This window comes from Mesoplodon mirus (assembly GCF_964341445.2).
Source record: "Mesoplodon mirus genome assembly, chromosome: 5".
NCBI lineage: Eukaryota > Metazoa > Chordata > Mammalia > Artiodactyla > Ziphiidae > Mesoplodon > Mesoplodon mirus.
The window spans coordinates 138,083,104-138,105,265 of NC_138980.1; the positions used below are offsets into that span (position 1 = coordinate 138,083,104).

The 22,162-nt window shown below is 40.3% G+C and overlaps 1 protein-coding gene across 3 annotated transcripts in view; it reads left to right on the forward strand.

Moving 5' to 3' along the window:
* Positions 1 to 22,162, forward strand: part of LOC309803775 (3',5'-cyclic-AMP phosphodiesterase 4D) — a 575,480-nt gene that overhangs the window by 328,278 nt on the left and 225,040 nt on the right. For all 3 annotated transcript variants that reach the window (XM_082620485.1, XM_082620483.1, XM_082620484.1), the window contains exon 2: positions 18,909 to 19,100. In XM_082620485.1, coding sequence (XP_082476611.1) covers positions 18,909 to 19,100 — 192 coding nt within the window. The remainder of the gene's footprint in view (positions 1 to 18,908; positions 19,101 to 22,162) is intronic.

Genomic DNA, 22,162 nt, shown 5'->3' on the forward strand with positions numbered 1-22,162 from the left:
CATTGGCAGGCGGACTCTCAACCACTGTGCCACCAGGGAAACCCTCATTCTTTTTTTTTTTTCTTTCTTTCTTTTTTCTGTTCTGCAGCAGTGAATTCCACCATTCTGTGTTCCAGGTCTCTTATCCATTCTTCCTCAGTTATTCTGCTATTGATTCCTTCTAGTGTAGTTTTCATTTTAGTTATTGTATTGTTCATCTCTGTTTGTTTGTTCTTTAGTTCTTCTAGGTCTTTGTTAAACGTTTCTTGCATCTTCTAGATCTTTGTCTCCATTCTTTTTCTGAGGTCCTGGATCATCTTCACTATCATTATAATGAATTCTTTTTCTGGAAGGTTTCATATCTCCACTTCATTTAGTTGTTTTTCTGGGGTTTTATCTTGTTCCTTCATCTGGTACATAGCCCTCTGCCTTTTCATCTTGTCTATCTTTCTGTGAATATGTTTTTTGTTGCACAGGCTGTAGGATTGTAGTTTTTCTTGGTTGTGCTGTCTGCCCTCTGGTGGATGAGGCTATATCTAAGAGGCTTGTGTATGTTTCCTGATGGGAGGGACTGGTCGTGGGTAGAGCTGACTGTTGCTCTGGTGGACAGAGCTCAGTAAAACTTTAATCCACTTGACTGCTGATGGGTGGGGCTGGGTTCCCTCCCTGTTGGTTGTTTGGCCTGAAGCAACCCAACGCTGCAGCCTACCTGAGCTCTTTGGTGGGGCTAATGACAGACTCTGGGAAGGCTCACGCCAAGGAGTACTTTCTAGAACTTCTGCTGCCAGTGTCCTTGTCCCCATGGTGAGCCACAGCCACCCCCCCGTCTCTGCAGGAGACCCTCCAACCCTAGCAGGTAGGTCTGGTTCAGTCTCCCCTGGGGTCACTGCTCCTTCCCCTGGGTTCCGATGAGCACACTACTCTGTGTGTGCCCTCCAAGAGTGTATTCTCTATTTCCCCCAGTCCTGTCAAAGTCCTGCAATGAAATCCCACTAGGCTTCAAAGTCTTATTCTCTAGGAATTCCTCCTCCTGTTGCTGGACCCCCAGGTTGGGAAGCCTGACATGGGGCTCAAAACCTTCACTCCTGTGGGCGGACTTCTGTGGTATAAGTGTTCTCCAGTCTGTGAGTCACCCACCCAGCAGTTATGGGATTTGCTGTTACTGTGATTGTGCCCCTCCTACTGTCTCATTGTGGCTTCTCCTTTGTCTTTGGATGTGGGGTATCTTTTTGGTGAGTTTCAGTGTCTTCCTGTCGATGATTGTCCAGCAGCTAGTTGTGATTCTGGTGTTCTCACAAGAGGGTGTGAGAGCACGTCCTTCTACTCTACCATCTTCTCATTGTCACTTTCTATTTCTGTACCCTAGGTTATATTTTTAAAGGTAATTTTGGTAGAACTATTACAGTTTTTGTTTTCAGTTATTTTAAACTTATCTAGACTTTAATCTACTTAATATATGATATTTAAATGGTATTTTCACAAAGGATTTATTATTTGATAATTCTCATTCATCCAGTTAAGCCATTTGAAAATTAATTCTTAATAAGTCTAAATACATGAATAGCCAGGAATGAGATTGAGAACCACATTTAAAAGCCCATCTCTCAAACAGAAAATCATAATCTCTGTGGAGACATATGGTTTAAAGCATATCCCTCTCAGACCTTCAAGTGATTCTAGTATCCTACCTGGTGGAATCACTCATCTGGAAGAATAAGCATGTGCAAATAGCAAGAAAAGTTATGACAAATATAAGTATGCTTTGGAAATTTGGGCTATCAAAAAAAATAAAGAAAAAAAAAGAATGAGGAAGAAACTAATTTGAAATATTAAGATACCTTTTAGGAAAAAATACGGTACCACATTCCCATTTTCAGCCATTCCATTATTTTTCTGTCCTTTCCTGTTCTATCACAGCCTCAAATGCAAATTTATTGTGAAACTAATGATGATCAACCTTAGAGCCTTCCATTGTCTGGGGCCCATTCTAAGTTCTAGAAAGGAGGCTTACTAGCTGCTGTACATAGTTATAGGTTTTGTAAAATTTGCAAAAGTAGGAATTTGAGGGGTATTATTTTTCTCAAAACAGACTCTCAAACTTATATAACCTTCATGTGCCATGAAACCAGGATCCCACCCCTGATTCCATGGCTGACTGGAGGGCAGAATGGAGGATGTTCAAGATAAATTCTATTAAAATGTCTTTTAACAGTCCAGCATTCTATGCGCTTTTCCAGATGATTTCTTTAAATGAACTAATCAAACTTCATTAGTTCTTTCTTTAAAAAAGTGACTGATTCCTGGCTGAAATAAAATAATAATAATAATGGAGTTCATTTGAAGTAGAACCACACAGGTAACCATGGTAAATAATAACCAGGCTATAGTAAGTAGTGCTGCATATAAAGATGTTAATGTATTCATAATACAAGTATTTATTGAGTACTGTGTACCAGGCACTAGTCTAGGTGCTGAGCATATGTTAATGAACAAAGTGGATAAAAATCCCTATGCTTATAGAGATACATACTAATGAGCAGAGTACAATAAACAAAATAAGTAAATGAATGCTATGGAGAAAAATAAAAAGAAAAGGAGTCTAGAAAAGGCTAGGAAACTAGGGCGGAAATTTTATTTTAGTTATTTTTTATTGAAACTTTATTTTTTTCCAGCTTTACTGAGATGTCATTGACATAAAACATTGTATAAGTTTAAGATATACAGTGTAATGATTTTATGTATGTAAATATTGCAAAATGATTACCACAATAAGGTTTTAACACATCCATCACCTCACATAATGACAGCTATCTGTGTGTGTGTGGTGAGAACTTTAAAAATGTACTCTCTTGGGGGCTTCCCTGGTGGCACAGTGGTTAAGAATCCAGCTGCCAATGCAGGGGACATGGGTTTGAGCCCTGGTCTGGGAAGATCCCACATGCCACAGAGCAACTAAGGTCGTGCGCCACAACTACTGAGCCTGCCCTCTACAGCCCATGAGCCACAACTACTGAGCCCATGTGCCACAAAAACTGAAGCCCATGCTCTGCAACAAGAGAAGCCAGCACAATGAGAAGCCCGAGCACCGCAAGGAAGAGTAGCCCCCACTCGATGCAACTGAGAAAGTCTGTGCACAGCAACGAAGACCCAAAGCAGCCATAAATAAATGAATAAATAAATAAATATCCTTAAATATATATATATATATATATATATATATATATATATATATATATATATATACTCTCTTAGCAATGTTCAAATATACGGTATTGTTAACTGTAGTCACCATGTTGTATGTTATATCCCTGAACTTATTCATCTTATAACTGGAAGTTTCTACCCTGTAACCACCTTTACCTGTTTCTCTCACCCCCTACTCCCCAACCCCTGGCAACCACTGATCTATTCTCTGTATCTATGAGGTATTTTTTGTGTTTTTTTTTAGATTTTATATATACGTGAGATCATACAGTATTTGTCTTTCTCTTTCTGACTTATTGAACTTAGTGTGATTGCCCTCGAGGTTCATCCATGTTATTACAAGCAGCAGGATTTCCTTTTTTTTTTTTTTTTTTTTTTTTTTTGGCGTACACGGGCCTCTCACTGTTATGGCCTCTTCCATTGCGGAGCACAGGCTCCGAACGCTCAGGCTCAGCGACCATGGCTCACTGGCCCAGCCGCTTCGTGGCATGTGGGATCTTCCCAGACCAGGGCACAAACCCGCGTCCCCTGCGTCAGCAGGCGGACTCTCAACCACTGCACCACCAGGGAAGTCCTTTCCTTCTTTTTTATAGCTGAATAATATCCATTCCATATGTGTGTGTGTGTGTGTGTGTGTGTATATATATATATATATATATATATATATATATATATATATACCATATTTTCTTTATCCATTCATTGGTCAGTGGACACTTAGGTTGTTTCCATGTCTTGGCTATTGTAAATAATGCTGCAATGAACATGCGGGTACAGATACCTCTTCCAGATAGTGATTTCATTTCCTTTGGATATTATATACCCAGAAGTGGAATTGCTGGATCATATGGTAGTTTTTTTCTTAATCTCGTGAGGAACCTCCACACTGCTTTCCATAGTGGCTGTACCAATTTACATTCCCACCAACAATGTACAAGAGTTTCTCTCACTAGGAAGCTAGGAAAGGCTAGGAGATTAGGATGGCAATTTTAAATAGAGTAGCCTGGGAATATCTCACCGTGAAGGTGACATTGAGCTGATACCTGGGTAAAGAATATTCCAGCAGAGGGAACTACAAATGCAAAGGCCCCGAGGAGGAAACGCTCACATGTGTTCAAGGAACAGCCAGGGAACGAAGAGTCCGAGGCACAGTGAGCCAGAGAGCAAGAGGTACAGGGTGGGATCAGAGAGGCCTCAGGGGCCCAAATCCACTGAGGAGGGCCTTAAGCCCCAGTGAGGACAGAGTATTTATTCCGAGTGCAATAGAAAGCATTGGAGGATGCTGAGCCGGGGCTCCTAGGGATCTGATTAACATTTTAGTGGGATCACTCAGTCTGCGATATAAAGAATAAAGAAGTCGGGGGCACACCATTAATTACCAGTGTTCCAGTGTGGGCTTATCAGAGCAATCTTAGTTGCTCTGTGTCACAGAAGAAATAAATATACACAGAAACATCCTCACCTCCACCTTGTTAACAAGACGCTCTTCCTCTCTTGGGCTTTAGCTTGATGAAGCCAAGGTTTGATGAAAACTGCATTTTGGAAATAAAAGAGCTCAGACATGGTCTCAGAGAGCAAAAGGCTGGTGGTAAGGTTGGTATTTTCCTTGCACACAAAAAAAGTAAAACCAGGGGAAACCTTGCAGGACTGCATCTGATGCTCACGTCCAGCTTTACTCTTCCCGTCCCCTCTATACTCTTAGTTTGAGATCAGCACCTGAAAACTGGATGTCAAGGAAAGGAACACGTGCTTACTTATTTTAATCTCAATCACAGTGAAGCCTGGACGAGATTTTCAGAAATATTAAGGTCTACCAACAATTACGAAAATAGACACTTTCATTGTCAACATATATACAGGTTAAATATATGACTTGACCCGTTCATTATTTTTAGAGACTTACTGCAAGTATGGACCTCACTTTGCCACTGCAGGCTTTGCCTCTAACTCCCAACACTGCAGCCCCGTGTTAGGACCTGTTTGAGAACCGTTGTTAACAAATTTTCAGCCATAAAAAAGAATGAAATAATGCCATTTGCAGCAACTGGATGCCACTAGAGATTATCATACTAAGTGAAGTAAGTCTCAAAGAGAAAGACAAATACCATATGATGTCACTTATAAGTGGAATCTAAAAAGTGACACAAATGAACCTATCTATGAAACAGAAACAGAATCATGGACATAGAGAACAGACTTGTGGTTGCCAAGGGGGGTGGGGTTGGGAGAGGGATGGAGTGGGAAGTTGGGGTTAGCAGATGTAAGCTTTTATGTATAGAATGGATAAGCAACAAGGTCTTACTGTATAGAACAGGGAACTATATTCAGTATTCTATGATAAACCATAATGGAAAAGTATTTTTAAAAAGAATGTATATATGTATAACTGAATCACTTTGCTGTACAGCAGAAATTAACACATCGTAAATCAACTATACTTCAATAAAAATAACTTTTAAAAAGAAATAATCTATAAACCTCAAGTAAAACAATTCTGAGTTTGAGCACTTTAAATTTTAGATCGAATCTTTTAGAAAAATCAGCCTTTTGCCATCTTGTTTGGCAAAACCTACTAATCAAGTCCAGCTTGTTCCTCCTGGCCTCCAGTCCAAACATCAAACTCACACCATCGATTTCATCTTGAATCTCTTTATTGGCCTCTGTGACTTGAGAGTGGCATGGACATGTGAGAAACAAATGTTGTGTGTTCCCTGAGATCAGCTGATATTTTTACTCATAAATAAGCATATGCCTATACCCTTTGTGCCAGGCTTTTGTTTATAAAAACCATCTGTGAAAACAAAGGGTAAAATTACATTCTCCATGCAAATATACGTATTATGCAAGATAACATGCACACTGTCACTTACCTCTATAATGCACTAATGTGCTAAAAACCATGCCCTTTCACGGTGTCCTATTCAAATTTGAGATGCAGTTTTGGGATTGATTGGGAAAAATCGTCATTTATGCATATCCCTGTAAAATGCATTTTTCTACAGTCTCATCTCTATAGATAATCTGAACAAAGTAAATATTAAAATGGGGAATTGGAAGAAGCAGTATTTATTTTCTTTACTCCAGAGAAGGTATTTGATCTTGCAGGAAAACCTTGAATGTTAAATATCACTGGCGTTGATTAGAAACAGGTTTCATAGCCTCGTGGTATTGATAACAATGGTAAAATACTTATTATAGAGAGAAAAAATATTTTTGAAATAATTTTCCAACTTGCTTACACTTCATTAAGCTTGAGGGTGAACCATCCCCCTCGTCCTAAGTGGTAAAGCACAAAAATGGATTCCATCATATAGCCAACAGCATGGGCTACCATATACACAGAAGAGTCAGGTATAGGAGAATAAACAGCACTGTAGTTGTGTCTCAAGTACAGGTACCAAGCTAGACTCAGTGGCTGGAGGCCTGAGGTCGGAAGGACTGTTTCTGCTCATTCTGTTCCGCCGGAGCCCCACCCAGGTTGTTGGGATCTCCATGCCTTCCATGTTCCTAGCAGGAAATTGTTCTTTCTCCTCAGTGAGGAATATCCAGAGAAAAATCAACAGTCTACTCTCTCCCTGGATGTTATCACACTGGAATGATGGAGTGGAGTGGAGACAGCAACTAAGTTGTAAAAGCAGCTCAAGCCGTAAGAGCAATCTGGCTCCAGCACCTGTCACCTCATTGATTGCCAAGGTTGATCCTGGTGGTTTGGCTGACCAGCCCTCAGTTCCCTCTCTCTCCCATCTCTCCCTGTAGGTTCTTCCCAAGGCAGTGTGCTCAGGAACAATCTGGATGGAAAGTCCCCCTCAAAGAAAAAGGGGTAATAATAGTAAAAACAACAATAGCTGCTAAGTATATGGAATGTGCTAGCTGCCAGGCAGTGTGCTAAATGCTTTCCAAATATTATATAGGGCCTTATAATTGCCCTAGAACTAGATACTGTAATTGTCCTTATCAGGGAATGGGGGCTTAGAACAGTACAGTAACTGCCCAAGAGCATGCAACTAGAAGGTGGCAGAACCAAGATATGAAATTTAGACCATGTTTCCTAATTCCCAAGTGAATGTCTTTGGAATATTTTTGGTACCTCCCCATCTCCCAATGGGAAGACCTCTTGTCGATGCACCATTGTTAATACACAGCAACAGAAGCAGCTCTCAGATGCTCCTGACGTGAATAGAGCCTTCCAGGGTCCCCTCTAGCGTTCAGCAGCTGCTCGTTCTCTCCAGGGTCTTCCCCGTGGGAGCTCTTCACAGATGCTTTGATAATGGGACCTCTGTTGATCAGGGCTTCCCGCAGCTGCTCCACTGGAGTCCTCCTGTGTCTCACCTTCATCAGACTCCACACTGGGGGTCAATGTTGAGTGTAAGGTCCTGATGGCCAGGTTACATGAGATGAGCTGTTCACCCAGGATAATAGCAGGACCACGGCTCAGGAGAGAGTCCACATCATGGGCAAGAAGGGATGCAAAATATGTAAACCAGAGAAGCAGGGTCTAGCATCAGGCCAAAAAACTGAGAAATGATCCTAAGCGGACAGATGATTACAAGGTCAGTAGACACAAAGTGTGGGAGCAGTGGAGGAGGCTGAATGGAAGGTGGATCATGACAGGTAGTCCAGTAATTCTGCTGATTTGGAACAGTGTAGAGAGCTGGGGAGCAGTTTGGTTGGTTGGTCAGTTTGCTTGTTTTCTCTTTGGTTTTTAAAGGGTCCTGAGTGGAATGAATGGTCCTGAGTAGTGCTAGATGCACACAGCCTTCAGTAGTTCTAATTGCAACAGGCTGGTGGGGCCATTACTCTTTACCGCCCCCCACTGGGGACCATGCACAGCTGCATTGCTGCTTTTCCACTAATGCCTTCTTGTAAAAGCCAACTCTGTCAGGGAACACATACATCATTGAACTGCATTAAGGACAGCAAACATGGAGCATCTCGCTTAGTTTCATTTGCTAAGACCTTCTGCAGACTCACCATCCCTCCTTATTCCAATGAACTCTGAAACTCTGTAATGAAACCCACCAAAAGGGTTTCAGCAGAGACTCTTTTGCACCTTACTGTTGTATTCAAAACTGAAAAAACAGAGGATTTGGAAAATTCCAAAATTTGGGGTCATATGAAGACCAAGGCCCAGAATTAGCCTTGGCAAACCTGATCCATAAATTGTTCAGAATGTTAACATTTGAAGTTCTGTCCTGGTGAGGAAGCTAAGAGATGTTTCTCTCTTTTTATAATGAATAAGAGGAGGCTTTGCAATAGAGAGAAACACAGGGGCCATTCTCCCAGGCTCTGGAATCAGACAGTTTGAGTTTAAAACCCACTGACAAACTGTATGGCCTTGAACATGTGACTTAACATAGAGCCACTTCTTTATGACTCAGATTCCTCATTGGTCAAATGGAAAATATAGTGGCTACTTCAAAGGGTTATTGTGGGGATTCAATGAGATAACGTACCTAAAGCACACAGCACAATTCCTAGTGCTTGGAGAGTGTTTCAAATGCTTTATTATCATTATTATCATCATTATGATTATTATTCTCACCATTATCATTAGACTCAGACATTCTTACTCTCCCCAAATCTATACTTACTTTCCCAAACTTCTGCTAATCTTATACTTGGGCTTCATCTAATTGGCAGTGAGTCAAAAGAGGATTCATTATATCAAAGTGTTTGCCAAAGAATGTTTTTGGCAAATTCACAACTGATCTCTTTGGTACCAACATCTAAGGTTAAGGTTACCCCTCATCACCTTCTTGTCTTGTTAATAATACCATGACATTGACTGTTTATAAAGTTACGTTTCAGAAATAAATCAGCTTATTTGAAGCCATCCATATTTTCAGGCTAAATAAAGTCTCAGTTAATATACTATCCACTGAATGAAGTACTGCCTTGATGTGTTCCCAATCTCATCTCTCCCAAGTAAAGATCCTTAGTTCTAATATTTGAACAAAAGAGCTCATTTTTTTAAGTAAGCGTAAATGTCTAATAACAAATCAGTGACCATTTTTTTAGATCATTCTCAATCTGTTTGTAAAGCTAATACTAATATTTCTTAGGCTAATATATTTTCATCAGTATTTGGTAATCACTTCCTGTAAATTTTGAGGTTTTATTTTTTGGATAATATTTAAGAGGTTGTTTTCATGAGTCTTTAAGAAATAGATCGTTTTGGCCTTTATTTACAGTAGATTTTCCTCAAGAAAATGATCTCCATCCAATGGCCAAACTGTTATATTACAACCTGCAAAGAAAAGTATCAAAGCCCATATGCTCCCATATCAAGCATTTTATGACCTACTAATAAACGTTTGGTTTTAATAGGTAATACTACCGCAAAAACTGTTAAATATTTTAAGATACTTATCAGTATTTGTTCCAAAACTGATAGTGGAGAATTTTTTTTTGTTAAGTCAAGACTTGCTTAATTTAATTGGAAAAACTATAATAATAAAAAAATGCAAATTTCTGATTTGGGGGTAATATTGGTATTTCCTCAATTGAACTGAAAACCTAAGCCAAAAATCGTACTCCTGTATCTCCTATATTTCTGTTTCTGCATAGCATGAAAAGGATACCATATTTTGTTTTTTAAAACAGTAAGAACATTTTGATATTGGAGGGGAATCAACATAAACGTTTTTTATGTGTTCACATTAAGACCTTCTCATGCTGAAGAGCAGCCATGACTATCTCCTTAGAGCAGAAATCACCCCTATCCTCTCCCTATACAGAGGTCTTTTATGTCTTTCAACTGTATACTGAATGCCTTCAAAAGCCCTCTTTAAATACTACTTTTCCATGAAGATTTCTCAGATATCCCAGCTTGGATGAATCTCATCTCCTTTATTTTTGTACCTCAATGTGCTTACGGTGGGTACTTAATAAATGCTTATTGAGTTAAGCATATCCAAGAAGAGCCTGCCAGAGATCCTGAATGTCTCTTTAATGATTAGAGGTCCCTTCCCTTTGGCCTTTCTCAGGACTGTTAAAGTCCCAGATGCATGAAGTGTCTGTCCGCAAGAAACAGATGTCCCTGTTTGGGTGTCATAGTTGCTAACACACTTTTGTGGTTTACAGGAATATGCATTACAGCTGGGAGAACTTCAGGAGTAGTAGATAATTAAATCCAGTTAGATCAATAACCTCGGTCAATTAACCTTTCTAGGAGCTGGTATCCTTGTCTGTAAAATGAATCTGTTCAAGTAGATAATCTCTCAATGTCCTGTAAGGAACAAATGAATATATCTGTTAAGTGACAAAATTCTAAGAAAATTTTAAATTGAAAAAGATGTTTACGACTGGCTAAGCTAGATTATGAGTTTTTCCTTTTTTTTTTTTTTTACTAGACAGATTGATTTGGAGTCAATGTTCTACTTTGGTCATAGATTCATAGGTGACTCATGAAACATCAAGCCCCTGGATTATTCTTCCAGTTTGGCCTCCAATCTTTGGGTCATAACACTATATTTTTTTTTACATCTTTATTGGAGTATAATTGCTTTACAATGGTGTGTTAGTTTCTGCTTTATAACAAAGTGAATCAGTTATACATATACATATGTTCCCATATCTCTTCCCTCATGCGTCTCCCTCCCTCCCACCCTCCCTATCCCACCCCTCTAGGTGGTCACAAAGCACTGAGCTGATCTCCCTGTGCTATGCAGCTGCTTCTCACTAGCTATCTATTTTACGTTTGGTAGTGTATATATGTCCATGCCTATCTCTCGCTTTGTCACAGCTTACCCTTCCCCCTCCCCATATCCTCAAGTCCATTCTCTAGTAGGTCTGTGTCTTTATTCCTGTCTTACCCCTAGGTCCTTCTTGACATTTTTTTAATTAAAATTCCATATATATGTGTTAGCATACGGTATTTGTCTTTCTCTTTCTGACTTACTTCACTCTGTATGACAGACTCTAGGTCTATCCACCTCATTACAAATAGCTCAATTTCGTTTCTTTTTATGGCTGAGTAATATTCCATTGTATATATGTGCCACATCTTCTTTATCCATTCATCCGATGATGGACACCTAGGTTGTTTCCATATCCGGGCTATTGTAAATAGAGCTGCAATGAACATTTTGGTACATGACTCTTTTTGAATTATGGTTTTCTCAGAGTATATGCCCAGTAGTGGGATTGCTGGGTCATATGGTAGTTCTATTTGTAGTTTTTTAAGGAACCTCCATACTGTTCTCCATAGTGGCTGTACCAATTCACATTCCCACCAGCAGTGCAAGAGGGTTCCCTTTTCTCCACACCCTCTCCAGCATTTATTGTTTCTAGATTTTTTGATGATGGCCATTCTGACCAGTGTGAGATGATATCTCATTTTAGTTTTGATTTGCATTTCTCTAATGATTAATGATGTTGAGCATTCTTTCATGTGCTTTGTTGGCAAGCTATACCTTCTTTGGAGAAATGTCTATTTAGGTCTTCTGCCCATTTTTGGATTGGGTTTTTTTTTTTTATTGAGCTGCATGAGCTGCTTATAAATTTTGGAGATTAATCCTTTGTCAGTTGCTTCATTTGCAAACATTTTCTCCCATTCTGAGGGTTGTCTTTTGGTCTTGTTTATGCTTTCCTTTGCTGTGCAAAAGCTTTGCAGTTTCACTAGGTCCCATTTGTTTATTTTTATTTTTATTTCCATTTCTCTAGGAGGTGGGTCAAAAAGGATCTTGCTGTGGTTTATGTCATAAGTGTTCTGCCTATGTTTTCCTCTAAGAGTTTGATAGTTTCTGTCCTTACATTTAGATCTTTAATCCATTTTGACCTTATTTTTGTGTATGGTGTCAGGGAGTGATCTAACCTCATACTTTTACACGTACCTGTCCAGTTTTCCCAGCACCACTTATTGAAGAGGCTGTCCTTTCTCCACTGTACATTCCTGTCTCCTTTATCAAAGATAAGGTGACCATAGGTGCATGGGTTTATCTCTGGGCTTTCTATGCTCCTCCACTGATCTATCTTTCTGTTTTTGTGCCAGTACCATACTGTCTTGATTACTGTAGCTTTGTAATATAGTCTGAAGTCAGGGAGCCTGATTCCTCCAGCTCCGTTTCTCTTTCTCAAGATTGCTTTGGCTATTCGGGGTCTTTTCTGTTTCCACACAAATTGTGAAATTTTTTGTTCTAGTTCTGTGAAAAATGCCAGTGGTAGTTTGATAGGGATTGCATTGAATCTGCACATTGCTTTGGGTAGTAGAGTCATTTCTGCAATGTTGATTCTTCCAATCCAAGAACATGGTATATTTCTCCATCTATTTGTATCATTTTTAATTTCTATCATCAGTGTCTTATAATTTTCTGTATACAGGTCTTTTGTCTCCTTAGGTAGGTTTATTCCTAGATATTTTATTCTTTTTGTTGCAGTGGTAAATGGGAGTGTTTTCTTGATTTCACTTTCAGATTTTTCATCCTTAGTGTATAGGAATGCCAGAGATTTCTGTGCATTAATTTTGTATCCTGCTACTTTATCAAATTCATTGATTAGATCTAGTAGTTTTCTGGTAGCATCTTTAGGATTCTCTATGTATAGTATCATGTCACCTGCAAACAGTGACAGCTTTACTTCTTCTTTTCCAATTTGGATTCCTTTTATTTCCTTTTCTTCTCTGATTGCTGTGGCTAAAACTTCCAAAACTAGGTTGAATAAGAGCAGTGAGATTGGGCACCCTTGTCTTGTTCCTGATCTTAGTGGAAATGCTTTCATTTGTTCATCATTGAGGACCATGTTGGCGGTGGGTTTGTCATATATGGCTTTTATTATGTTGAGAAAAGTTCCCTCCATGCCTACTTTCTCGAGAATTTTTATCATAAATGGGTGTTGAATTTTGTTGAAACCTTTCTCTGTATCTATTGAGATGATCATATGGTTTTTCTCCTTCAGTTTGTTAACATGGTGTATCACGTTGATTGATTTGCATATATTGAAGAATCCTTGCATTCCTGGAATAAACCCCACTCGATCATGGTGTATGATCCTTTTAATGTGCTGTTGGATTCTGTTTGCTAGTATTTTGTTGAGGATTTTTGCATCTATGTTCATCAGTGATATTGGCCTGTAGTTTTCTTTCTTTGTGACATCCTTGTCTGGTTTTGGTATCAAGGTGATGGTGGCCTCGTAGAATGAGTTTGGAAGTGTTCCTCCCTCTGCTATACTTTGGAAGAGTTTGAGAAGGATAGGTGTTAGCTCTTCTCTAAATGTTTGATAGAATTCACTTGTGAAGCCATCTGGTCCTGGGCTTTTGTTTGTTGGAAGATTTTTAATCACAGTTTCAATTTCAGTGCTTGTGATTGGTCGGTTCATATTTTCTATTTCTTCCTGATTCAGTCTTGGCAGGTTGTGCATTTCTAAGAATTTGTCCATTTCTTCCAGGTTGTCCATTTTATTGGCATAGAGTTGCTTGTAGTCATCTCTCATGATCTTTTGAATTTCTGCAGTGTCAGTTGTTACTTCTCCTTTTTCATTTCTAATTCTATTGATTTGAGTCTTCTCCCTTTTTTTCTTGATGAGTCTGGCTAATGGTTTATCAATTTTGTTTATCTTCTCAAAGAACCAGCTTTTAGTTTTATTGATCTTTGCTATCATTTCCTTCATTTCTTTTTCATTTATTTCTGATGTGATTTTTATGATTTCTTTCCTTCTGCTAACTTTGGGGGTTTTTTTGTGCTTCTTTCTCTAATTGCTTTAGGTGCAAGGTTAGGTTCTTTATTCGAGATGTTTCCTGTTTCTTAAGGTAGGATTGTATTGCTATAAACTTCCCTCTTAGAACTGCTTTTGCTGCATCCCATAGGTTTTCGGTCGTCATGTCTCCATTGTCATTTGTCTCTAGGTATTTTTTATTTCCTCTTTGATTTCTTCAGTGATCACTTCGTTATTAAGTAGTGTATTGTTTAGCCTCCATGTGTTTGTATTTTTTACATATCTTTTCCTATAATTGATATCTAGTCTCATAGTTTTATGGTTGGCAAAGATACTTGATTCAATTTCAATTTTCTTAAATTTACCAAGGCTTGATTTGTGACCCATGATATGATCTATCCTGGAGAATGTTCCATGAGCACTTGAGAAAAATGTGTATTCTGTTGTTTTGGGATGGAATGTCCTATAAATATCAATTAAGTCCATCTTGTTTAATGTATCATTTAAAGCTTGTGTTTCCTTATTTATTTTCATGTTGGATGATCCGTCCATTGGTGAAAGTGGGGTGTTAAAATCCCCTACTATGAATGTGTTACTGTTGATTTACCCTTTTATGGCTGTTAGTATTTGCCTTATGTATTGAGGTGCTCCTATGTTGGGTGCATAAATATTTACAATTGTTATATCTTCTTCTTGGATTGATCCCTTGATCATTATGTAGTGTCCTTCTTTGTCTCTTCTAATAGTCTTTATTTTAAAGTCTATTTTGTCTGATATGAGAATTGCTACTCCAGCTTTCTTTTGGTTTCCATTTGCATGGAATATCTTTTTCCATCCCCTTACTTTCAGTCTGTATGTGTCTCTAGGTCTGAAGTTGTTCTCTTGTAGACAGCATACATATGGTTCGTGCTTTTGTATCCATTCAGCCAATCTGTGTCTTTTGTTGGAAGCATTTAGTCCATTTACATTTAAGGTAATTATTGATATGTATGTTCCTATTCCCATTTTCTTAATTGTTTTGTGTTCATTATTGTAGGTCTTTTCTTTCTCTTGTGTTTCTTGCCTAGAGATGTTCCTTTAGCATTTGTTGTAAAGCTGGTTTGGTGGTGCTGAACTCGCTCAGCTTTTGCTTGTCTGTAAACGTTTTATTTTCTTGATTAAATCTGAATGAGATCCTTGCTGGGTAGAGTAATCTTGGTTGCAGGTTTTTCTCCTTCATCACTTTAAATATGTCCTGCCACTCCCTTCTGGCTTGCAGAGTTTCTGCTGAGAGATCAGCTGTTATCCTGATGGGGATTCCCTTGTGTGTTATTTGTTGTTTTTCCCTTGCTGCTTTTAATATGTTTTCTTTGTGTTTAATTTTTGACAGTTAGATTAATATGTGTCTTGGCATATTTCTCCTTGGATTTATCCTGTATGGGACTCTCTGTGCTTCCTGGACTTGATTAACTATTTCCTTTCCCATATTAGGGAAGTTTTCAACTATAATCTCTTCAAATATTTTCTCAGTCCGTTTTTTTTCTCTTCTTCTTCTGGAGCCCCTATAATTCGAATGTTGGTGTGTTTAATGTTGTCCCAGAGGTCTCTGAGACTGTCCTCAGTTCTTTTCATACTTTTTTGTTTATTCTGCTCTGCAGTAGTTATTTCCACTATTTTGTCTTCCAGGTCACTTATGCTTTCTTCTGCCTCAGTTATTCTGCTATTGGTCCCATCTAGAGTATTTTTAATTTCATTTATTGTGTTGTTCATCATTGCTTGTTTCATGTTTAGTTCTTCTAGGTCCTTGTTAAATGTTTCTTGCATTTTGTCTATTCAATTTCCAAGATTTTGGATCATCTTTACTATCATTATTCTGAATTCTTTTTCAGGTAGACTGCCTATTTCCTCTTCATTTGTTAGGTCTGGTGGGTTTTGTATCTTGCTCCTTCATCTGCTCTGTGTTTTTCTGTCTTCCCTTTTTGCTTATCTTACTGTGTTTGGGGTCTCCTTTTTTCAGGCTGCAGGTTCATAGTTCCCATTGTTTTTGGTGTCTGTCCCCAGTGGCTAAGGTTGGTTCAGTGGGTTGTGTAGGTTTCCTGGTGGAGGGGACTAGTGCCTGTGTTCTGGTGGATGAGGCTGGATCTTGTCTTTCTGGTGGGCAGGTCCACATCTGGTGGTGTGTTTTGGGGTGTCTGTGGACTTATTATGATTTTAGGCAGCCTCTCTGCTAATGGGTGGGGTTGTGTTCCTGTCTTACTAGTTGTTTGGCATAGGGTGTCCAGCACTGTAGCTTGCTGGTTGTTGAGTGAAGCTGGGTGCTGGTGTTGAGATGGAGATCTCCGGGAGATTTTCACTGTTTGATATTACATGGAGCTGGGAGGTCTCTTGTGGACCAGTGTCCTGAAGTTGGCTCTCCCACCTCAGAGGCACAGCACTGACTCCTGGCTGCAGCACCAAGAACCTTTCATCCACACAGCTCAGAATAAAAGGGAGAAAAAGTAGAAAGAAAGAATTAATAGAAGTAGAAAGAAAGAAAGAAAGAAAGGAGGAGGGAGGGAGGGAGGGAGGAAGGAAGGAAGGGAAAAAAGATTGAAAGAAAGAAGGTAAAGTAAGATAAAGTAAAATAAAGTTATTAAAATAAAAAACAATTAAGAAACCAAAAAAAAAGGATGGATAGAACCCTAGGACAAATGGTGGAAGCAAAGCTATACAGACAAAATCTCACTCAGAAGCATACACATACACACTCACAAAAAGAGGACTCACTCAGAAGCATACACATACACACTCACAAAAAGAGGAAAAGGGGAAAAAATCATAAATCTTGCTCTCAAAGTCCACCTCCTCAATTTGGGATGATTCATTGTCTATTCAGGTATTCCACAGATGCAGGGTACATCAAGTTGATTGTGGAGCTTTAATCCACTGTTTCTGAGGCTGCTGGGAGAGATTTCCCTTCCTCTGTTCTCACAGCTCCCGGGGCTCAGCTTTGGATTTGGCCCCGCCTCTGCGTGTAGGTCGCTGGAGGGCGTCTGTTCTTCGCCCAGACAGGATGGTGTTAAAGGAGCAGCTGCTTCGGGGACTCTGGCTCACTCAGGCCGTGGGGAGGGAGGGGTACAGAGTGCGGGGCGAGCCTGTGGCATCAGAGGCCGGCGTGATGTTGCACCAGCCGGAGGCGCGCCGTGCGTTCTCCCGGGGAAGTTGTCCCTGGATCCCGGGACCCTGGCAGTGGCTGGCTGCAGAGGCTCCCCGGAAGGGGGGTGTGGATAGTGACCTGTGCTCACACACAGGCTTCTTGGTGGCGGCAGCAGCAGCCTTAGCGTCTTATGCCCGTCTCTGGGGTCCGCACTTTTAGCCGCGGCTCGCGCCCGTCTCTGGAGCTCCTTTAAGCAGCGCTCTTAATCCCCTCTCCTTGCGCACCAGGAAACAAAGAGGGAAGAAAAAGTCTCTTGCCTCTTCGGCAGGTCCAGACTTTTTCCCGGACTCCCTCCCGGCCAGCCGTGGTGCACTAACCCCTTCAGGCTGTGTTCACGCCGCCAACCCCAGTCCTCTCCCTGCGCTCCGACCGAAGCCCGAGCCTCAGCTCCCAGCCCCGCCCGCCCCGGGACAAGCCTCTCGGGCTGATGAGTGCTGGTCGGCACCGATCCTCTGTGTGGGAATCTCTCCGCTTTGCCCTCCGCACCCCTGTTGCTGTGCTCTCCTCCGCGGCTCGGAAGCTTTCCCCCTCCGCCACCCGCAGTCTCCGCCCACGAAGGGGATTCTAGTGTGTGGAAACCTTTCCTCCTTCACGGCTCCCTCCCCCTGGTGCAGGTCCCGTCCCTATCCTTTTGTCTCTGTTTATTCTTTATTCTTTTGCCCTACCCAGGTACGTGGGGAGTTTCTTGCCTTTTAGGAGGTCTGAGGTCTTCTGCCAGCGTTCAGTGGGTGTTCTGTAGGAGCTGTTCCACGTGTAGCTGTATTTCTGATGTATCTGTGGGGAGGAAGGTGATCTCCGTGTCTTATTCTTCCGCCATCTTCCCCCTATAGTATAAATTTTCTGAAGTGCCACCATGAAGCGTTTAGAACACCCAGAATCTCCATTCTCAGAGAGCTTGCAGTCTAGGAATGGAGATCAAGTGGTAATTATTTCCAGCTCACTGTAAACGCTAAAAGTGGGGAGTGGGAAAGAGTCTTGGGAACACAGAGAAAGGGCATCTCATGAAGCTCTGGGGTACCAGGGCAGCATTTCAGATGAAGGCTAAGTCCTCAAGGATAAATAATAATTAGGCAGGAGATTGGAGGGTTGAGAAATTGGGGAGCAGAAGGTTAGGTAGTGAGAGCCTGATACAAGTAGGGGGTGGTTCAATAGGAGGGGAGCATGAAGTTCCCGATGGAAGAGTGTTGCATATCGAGGTTGGGAAAAGCGTTCATTGTCATGGAGAACAGATGCTTAAGACTCTGTCAATTCAGCCAAGAAATGTGAACTTTATCTTGAGGACAACAGTGAGCCACTGTAAGGTTTTAACTGATGAATTACACAGTAAGGTTTAGATTTTAAGGAGAATCGTACAAGGTGGAAAATGGATTCAAGAGACTAATTTAAAGGCACTTATAATAATGTAGGTGACAGTTGACGGAATCCTGAACTTAGTATATTGGCAGTGGGGATGGAGGGAAGTGGCCACAATAGAAATTAGTGATTGGGTAGGTGTAGGTGGGAGTGGAGAAGCCCAGGTTTGGGGAATCAAGGATATTAGGCATGTAATGGGCACTTGTTGAACTGAAACCAAATATTTAGTGAATTGCTATGTAAAAGGAATTCTGTACTTAGGAGAGCTAGTCTTTGCAGAATGGCTCCTTTTAAACTGAAATTGAGTTCAGAAAGACCCATATATTTTGTATTTGGTCAGTTAACAGAGGTACTCCAAGGTGTAGGAAGACAAGTATACGAAGTCAGTGTGTTTTTTTTCTTTTGTGTGTTTTGGTATTACCATTTTTTTTGACAGCAGGAGTCAGCTGTAAGTTTTCCTATTGTCAGTTCCTAAACTGAAGTCTCCCTGTACTAAACTATTAACATACAATTCACAGCAATGTCATTCTTTCTCCTTAATTGACAGCTTTGATGTGGACAATGGCACATCTTCTGGACGGAGTCCCTTGGATCCCATGACCAGCCCGGGATCTGGGCTAATTCTCCAAGCAAACTTTGTCCACAGTCAACGCCGGGAGTCCTTTCTGTATCGATCTGACAGCGATTATGACCTCTCACCAAAGTCCATGTCCCGGAACTCCTCCATTGCCAGTGACATGTAAGTGTGCGGGGGAGCAAAGAGAAGAGGGCGTGCTTAGAGAAAACTCAAGTACATTTCCCTCTAGAGTTGATAAAACCAATGATATTTGTTCAACTGCATCATTCTCTAATTTAAAAAGCATGGTGGCTAAAATTATACAAGTTGAAGATAAATGGTAGATTGAATCTGTCACTCTTGAGAAGAAACTTATTTTTCCCAGAGAATACATTGTCTGGGAAAAGAGAGAATTAAATTTGCAATGGAGACATTTTCACTTAAAACTTTAGCTTATATTCATGTAGGACCTGAGTTTAGCTACCCAACCATGTGAATATTTTCAAATATTTTGACAGGCTTTAAACTCAGTTTGCAAGTCCCTGTGATATTAGCATGTATAGCCCTTTGAATATATCTCCATTGATGTACTGTGCAGATGTTAGCCCTGGTTTGCCAGTTCATTTGAAATCTTTGTGAAGGTTTGCCTAAATTAAACCATTTTTGGAATATTAATCACGGGAGGCAAGTACAGAAAACATTAGACAGACTTGAATATCATTTTAGACATGCCACAGCTTGGAAATTAATTAAAACTGATAAGCAGATTTGCAGATCATATACCATCATTAGCTCATTGTCTTGTGCTTACTGTAGTGTTCATTACTTTCCTAGTTTCTGGAGGCTTCTAAATAGGATCTAACTCTCACTCAATACCTGCACTGTCATTGGTGGTCACTCTGCCTCTGTGTAGAGTTAGTGTCTACTTTCCTCCTCTGCATCTAGGCATTTGTCTGATAACATCACCATCTTCTTATGACACCATCTCAAAAACTCAGCACAGGTTGCAGTACATCTTATAGGAACTGTATGGGGTTCCCGAGGGTCTAGTGTTATTCTTGGTATTCTAACAGATCCTCAATGTATCTTAATAGGTCTCTATGGGATTCTAGAAATGAAATTGTGCTTTACTCACTTCCCAACCTATGGCTCTTGGTTGCCATTTATTAATGGTTGTAAAATGACAACACTCTCTTCTCCCTAGGAATGGGCAACTAAAGTACAATCACTTTGGTTCAAATTCTGAATTATGAAATTCACATTGTGTAACTGTCTTTGAGAACTGCAGGAGATAGAAGAAAACTCTAAGACAGAGTTATTGTCTCAGATAACTAATAATCTTATGAAATGACAGGTTTTAGATCAAATAATTAGTGAAAAAGACAGTATGTAAGTCCTAATTTCTGTCCTTGTGGTCTACAGGTAAAAGCATCTCATCACCTGCCTCTATGCACAGGTCTCCACCATCTTTCAAAAACTATCCAATCTGTTCTCTTTTTTTATCTGTTGTTTTTGGCAATAAAACTTCTCCATAATCATATCTCTGCCCATCCTTCCAACCCTACCCCAAGATCTACATCTATTCTCTATATTTCCTCATATGTTGTTGTTGCCTTAATATTCTGAAATCTATCTTCGAATCATACTGACCTCTGAAAATCCATTAATTCAAGTAATGTTTATTGGTCACCCATAAAGCAGAAGGCATGGTGCCAGTTATTAAAGGAAATACAAGGTGCATTTCATCTCCTAGCTGCCATCACTGTCGTGTGCTCTCTTCCCTACTGCTCACAGACCTCTTCTTCACCAGCTTCTCTTATCACCCCTTAACATATTTCCCCAAAGTGTAGCCCCTGGCCCTCTGGGCTCTGCTTTAGAAAACTCGTTTGTATATGTGTCCGACTATCAGCCTTCATCAGATGACTTACTGCTCAGTATCTCTGGCCCTGCAACCTCAGTTGAGCTCCAGATCTATAGCCCCTAATTGCCTTCTGGAAATTGAGACTTTCCTGTTCAACTGTTCCTTCACACTCACTAATTAGTACATATTCAGCATTAATTCATTGTATTGATGGCGTCCACTCTCCTTCACTACAAAACAACTTCTTCTTCCCATTGGCTTTATTTCTATGTTATTTTTATCCCATTTTCTTAGGTTTGAAAATTAAGACATTTGTTTATTCATTCATACGTAATAAAAATACTTACTGAAAAGCTATGGTGTGTTTAAAGCTCCCCATCTGCATGGGGGTAGGGGGAGAGGCAGGGCAAAAGGGCTGACACTTTAGACCTTTGGAATAAAATCTGGTGAGCACCATCCTTGAGGCATTTATGAGAGAAAAGGAGAAGAGAAGGAGAGTTTGCCAGCCAGGGATAGTCAGGTGAAGGGGGCAACATTTAGTTAATGTGGGGCGAGGGAAATCATGGCTCAATTAAGGAATGACTGCTTGGTGTGAGTAGGGAAATGTGGCAGAAGAAACAGAAGGTTGGAATACAGTGTATGGGACCTCAGAGCCACAGGTTTTTAGCTGGGATCACGTGATCGCATTCTTGTTTTTATTGCTTCTGATTACTCTATTGTTGAATGATTGTATAGAATGAAATGATTACAGGGAAATAGATCTTGTTGAAATTCATAGAAGCAAAGCAGGCTAAATATGATGGAGGCCCAGGTCAAGGGAGGGGGGTAGGATGAGGTTAGTCCAGATGCAAGAAGCAATAGGCTTACAGAATGGTGTGTGTGTGTGTGTGTGTGTGTGCGCACGCGTGTGCATGTTAGGAGACAGCCAGTGGGCAAGGAGAATCAGAGAGAATCTTGACGTTTTGACCCCGAACAAGTAAATGAATGGTGATGTTGACATGGGAACACAGGATAGAGTGGCCAACGTAATGACATAATGAATTTGGCTTTTACACTTTGAGGCCAGAACTCTAGGAGAAACAAGGCAACAATTAAAGGACAAGGACAGAGAGCAGAAACAACAGTGCGGAGGGTGAGGGGAAATTAGAAGAACCAATTCCCTTCTGTAATGACTAGATTTGGGAGGACCAGTGGGAGAAGCATCTTAGTGGGGTAATAGAAGAATTAGTGAAGGAGTGAATTGAAAGTGGAGATAGCAGCAAGTGCAGCCGTCTCTTTAAAAGATTAGTAAGTTAAAGAGGAAAAGAAAAACTAAAGCTGCTTGAGGGAGAATTAGGTTCAAGGGAAATTTTTTTGAATTCAGAACACTTAAGCTGAGGGACAT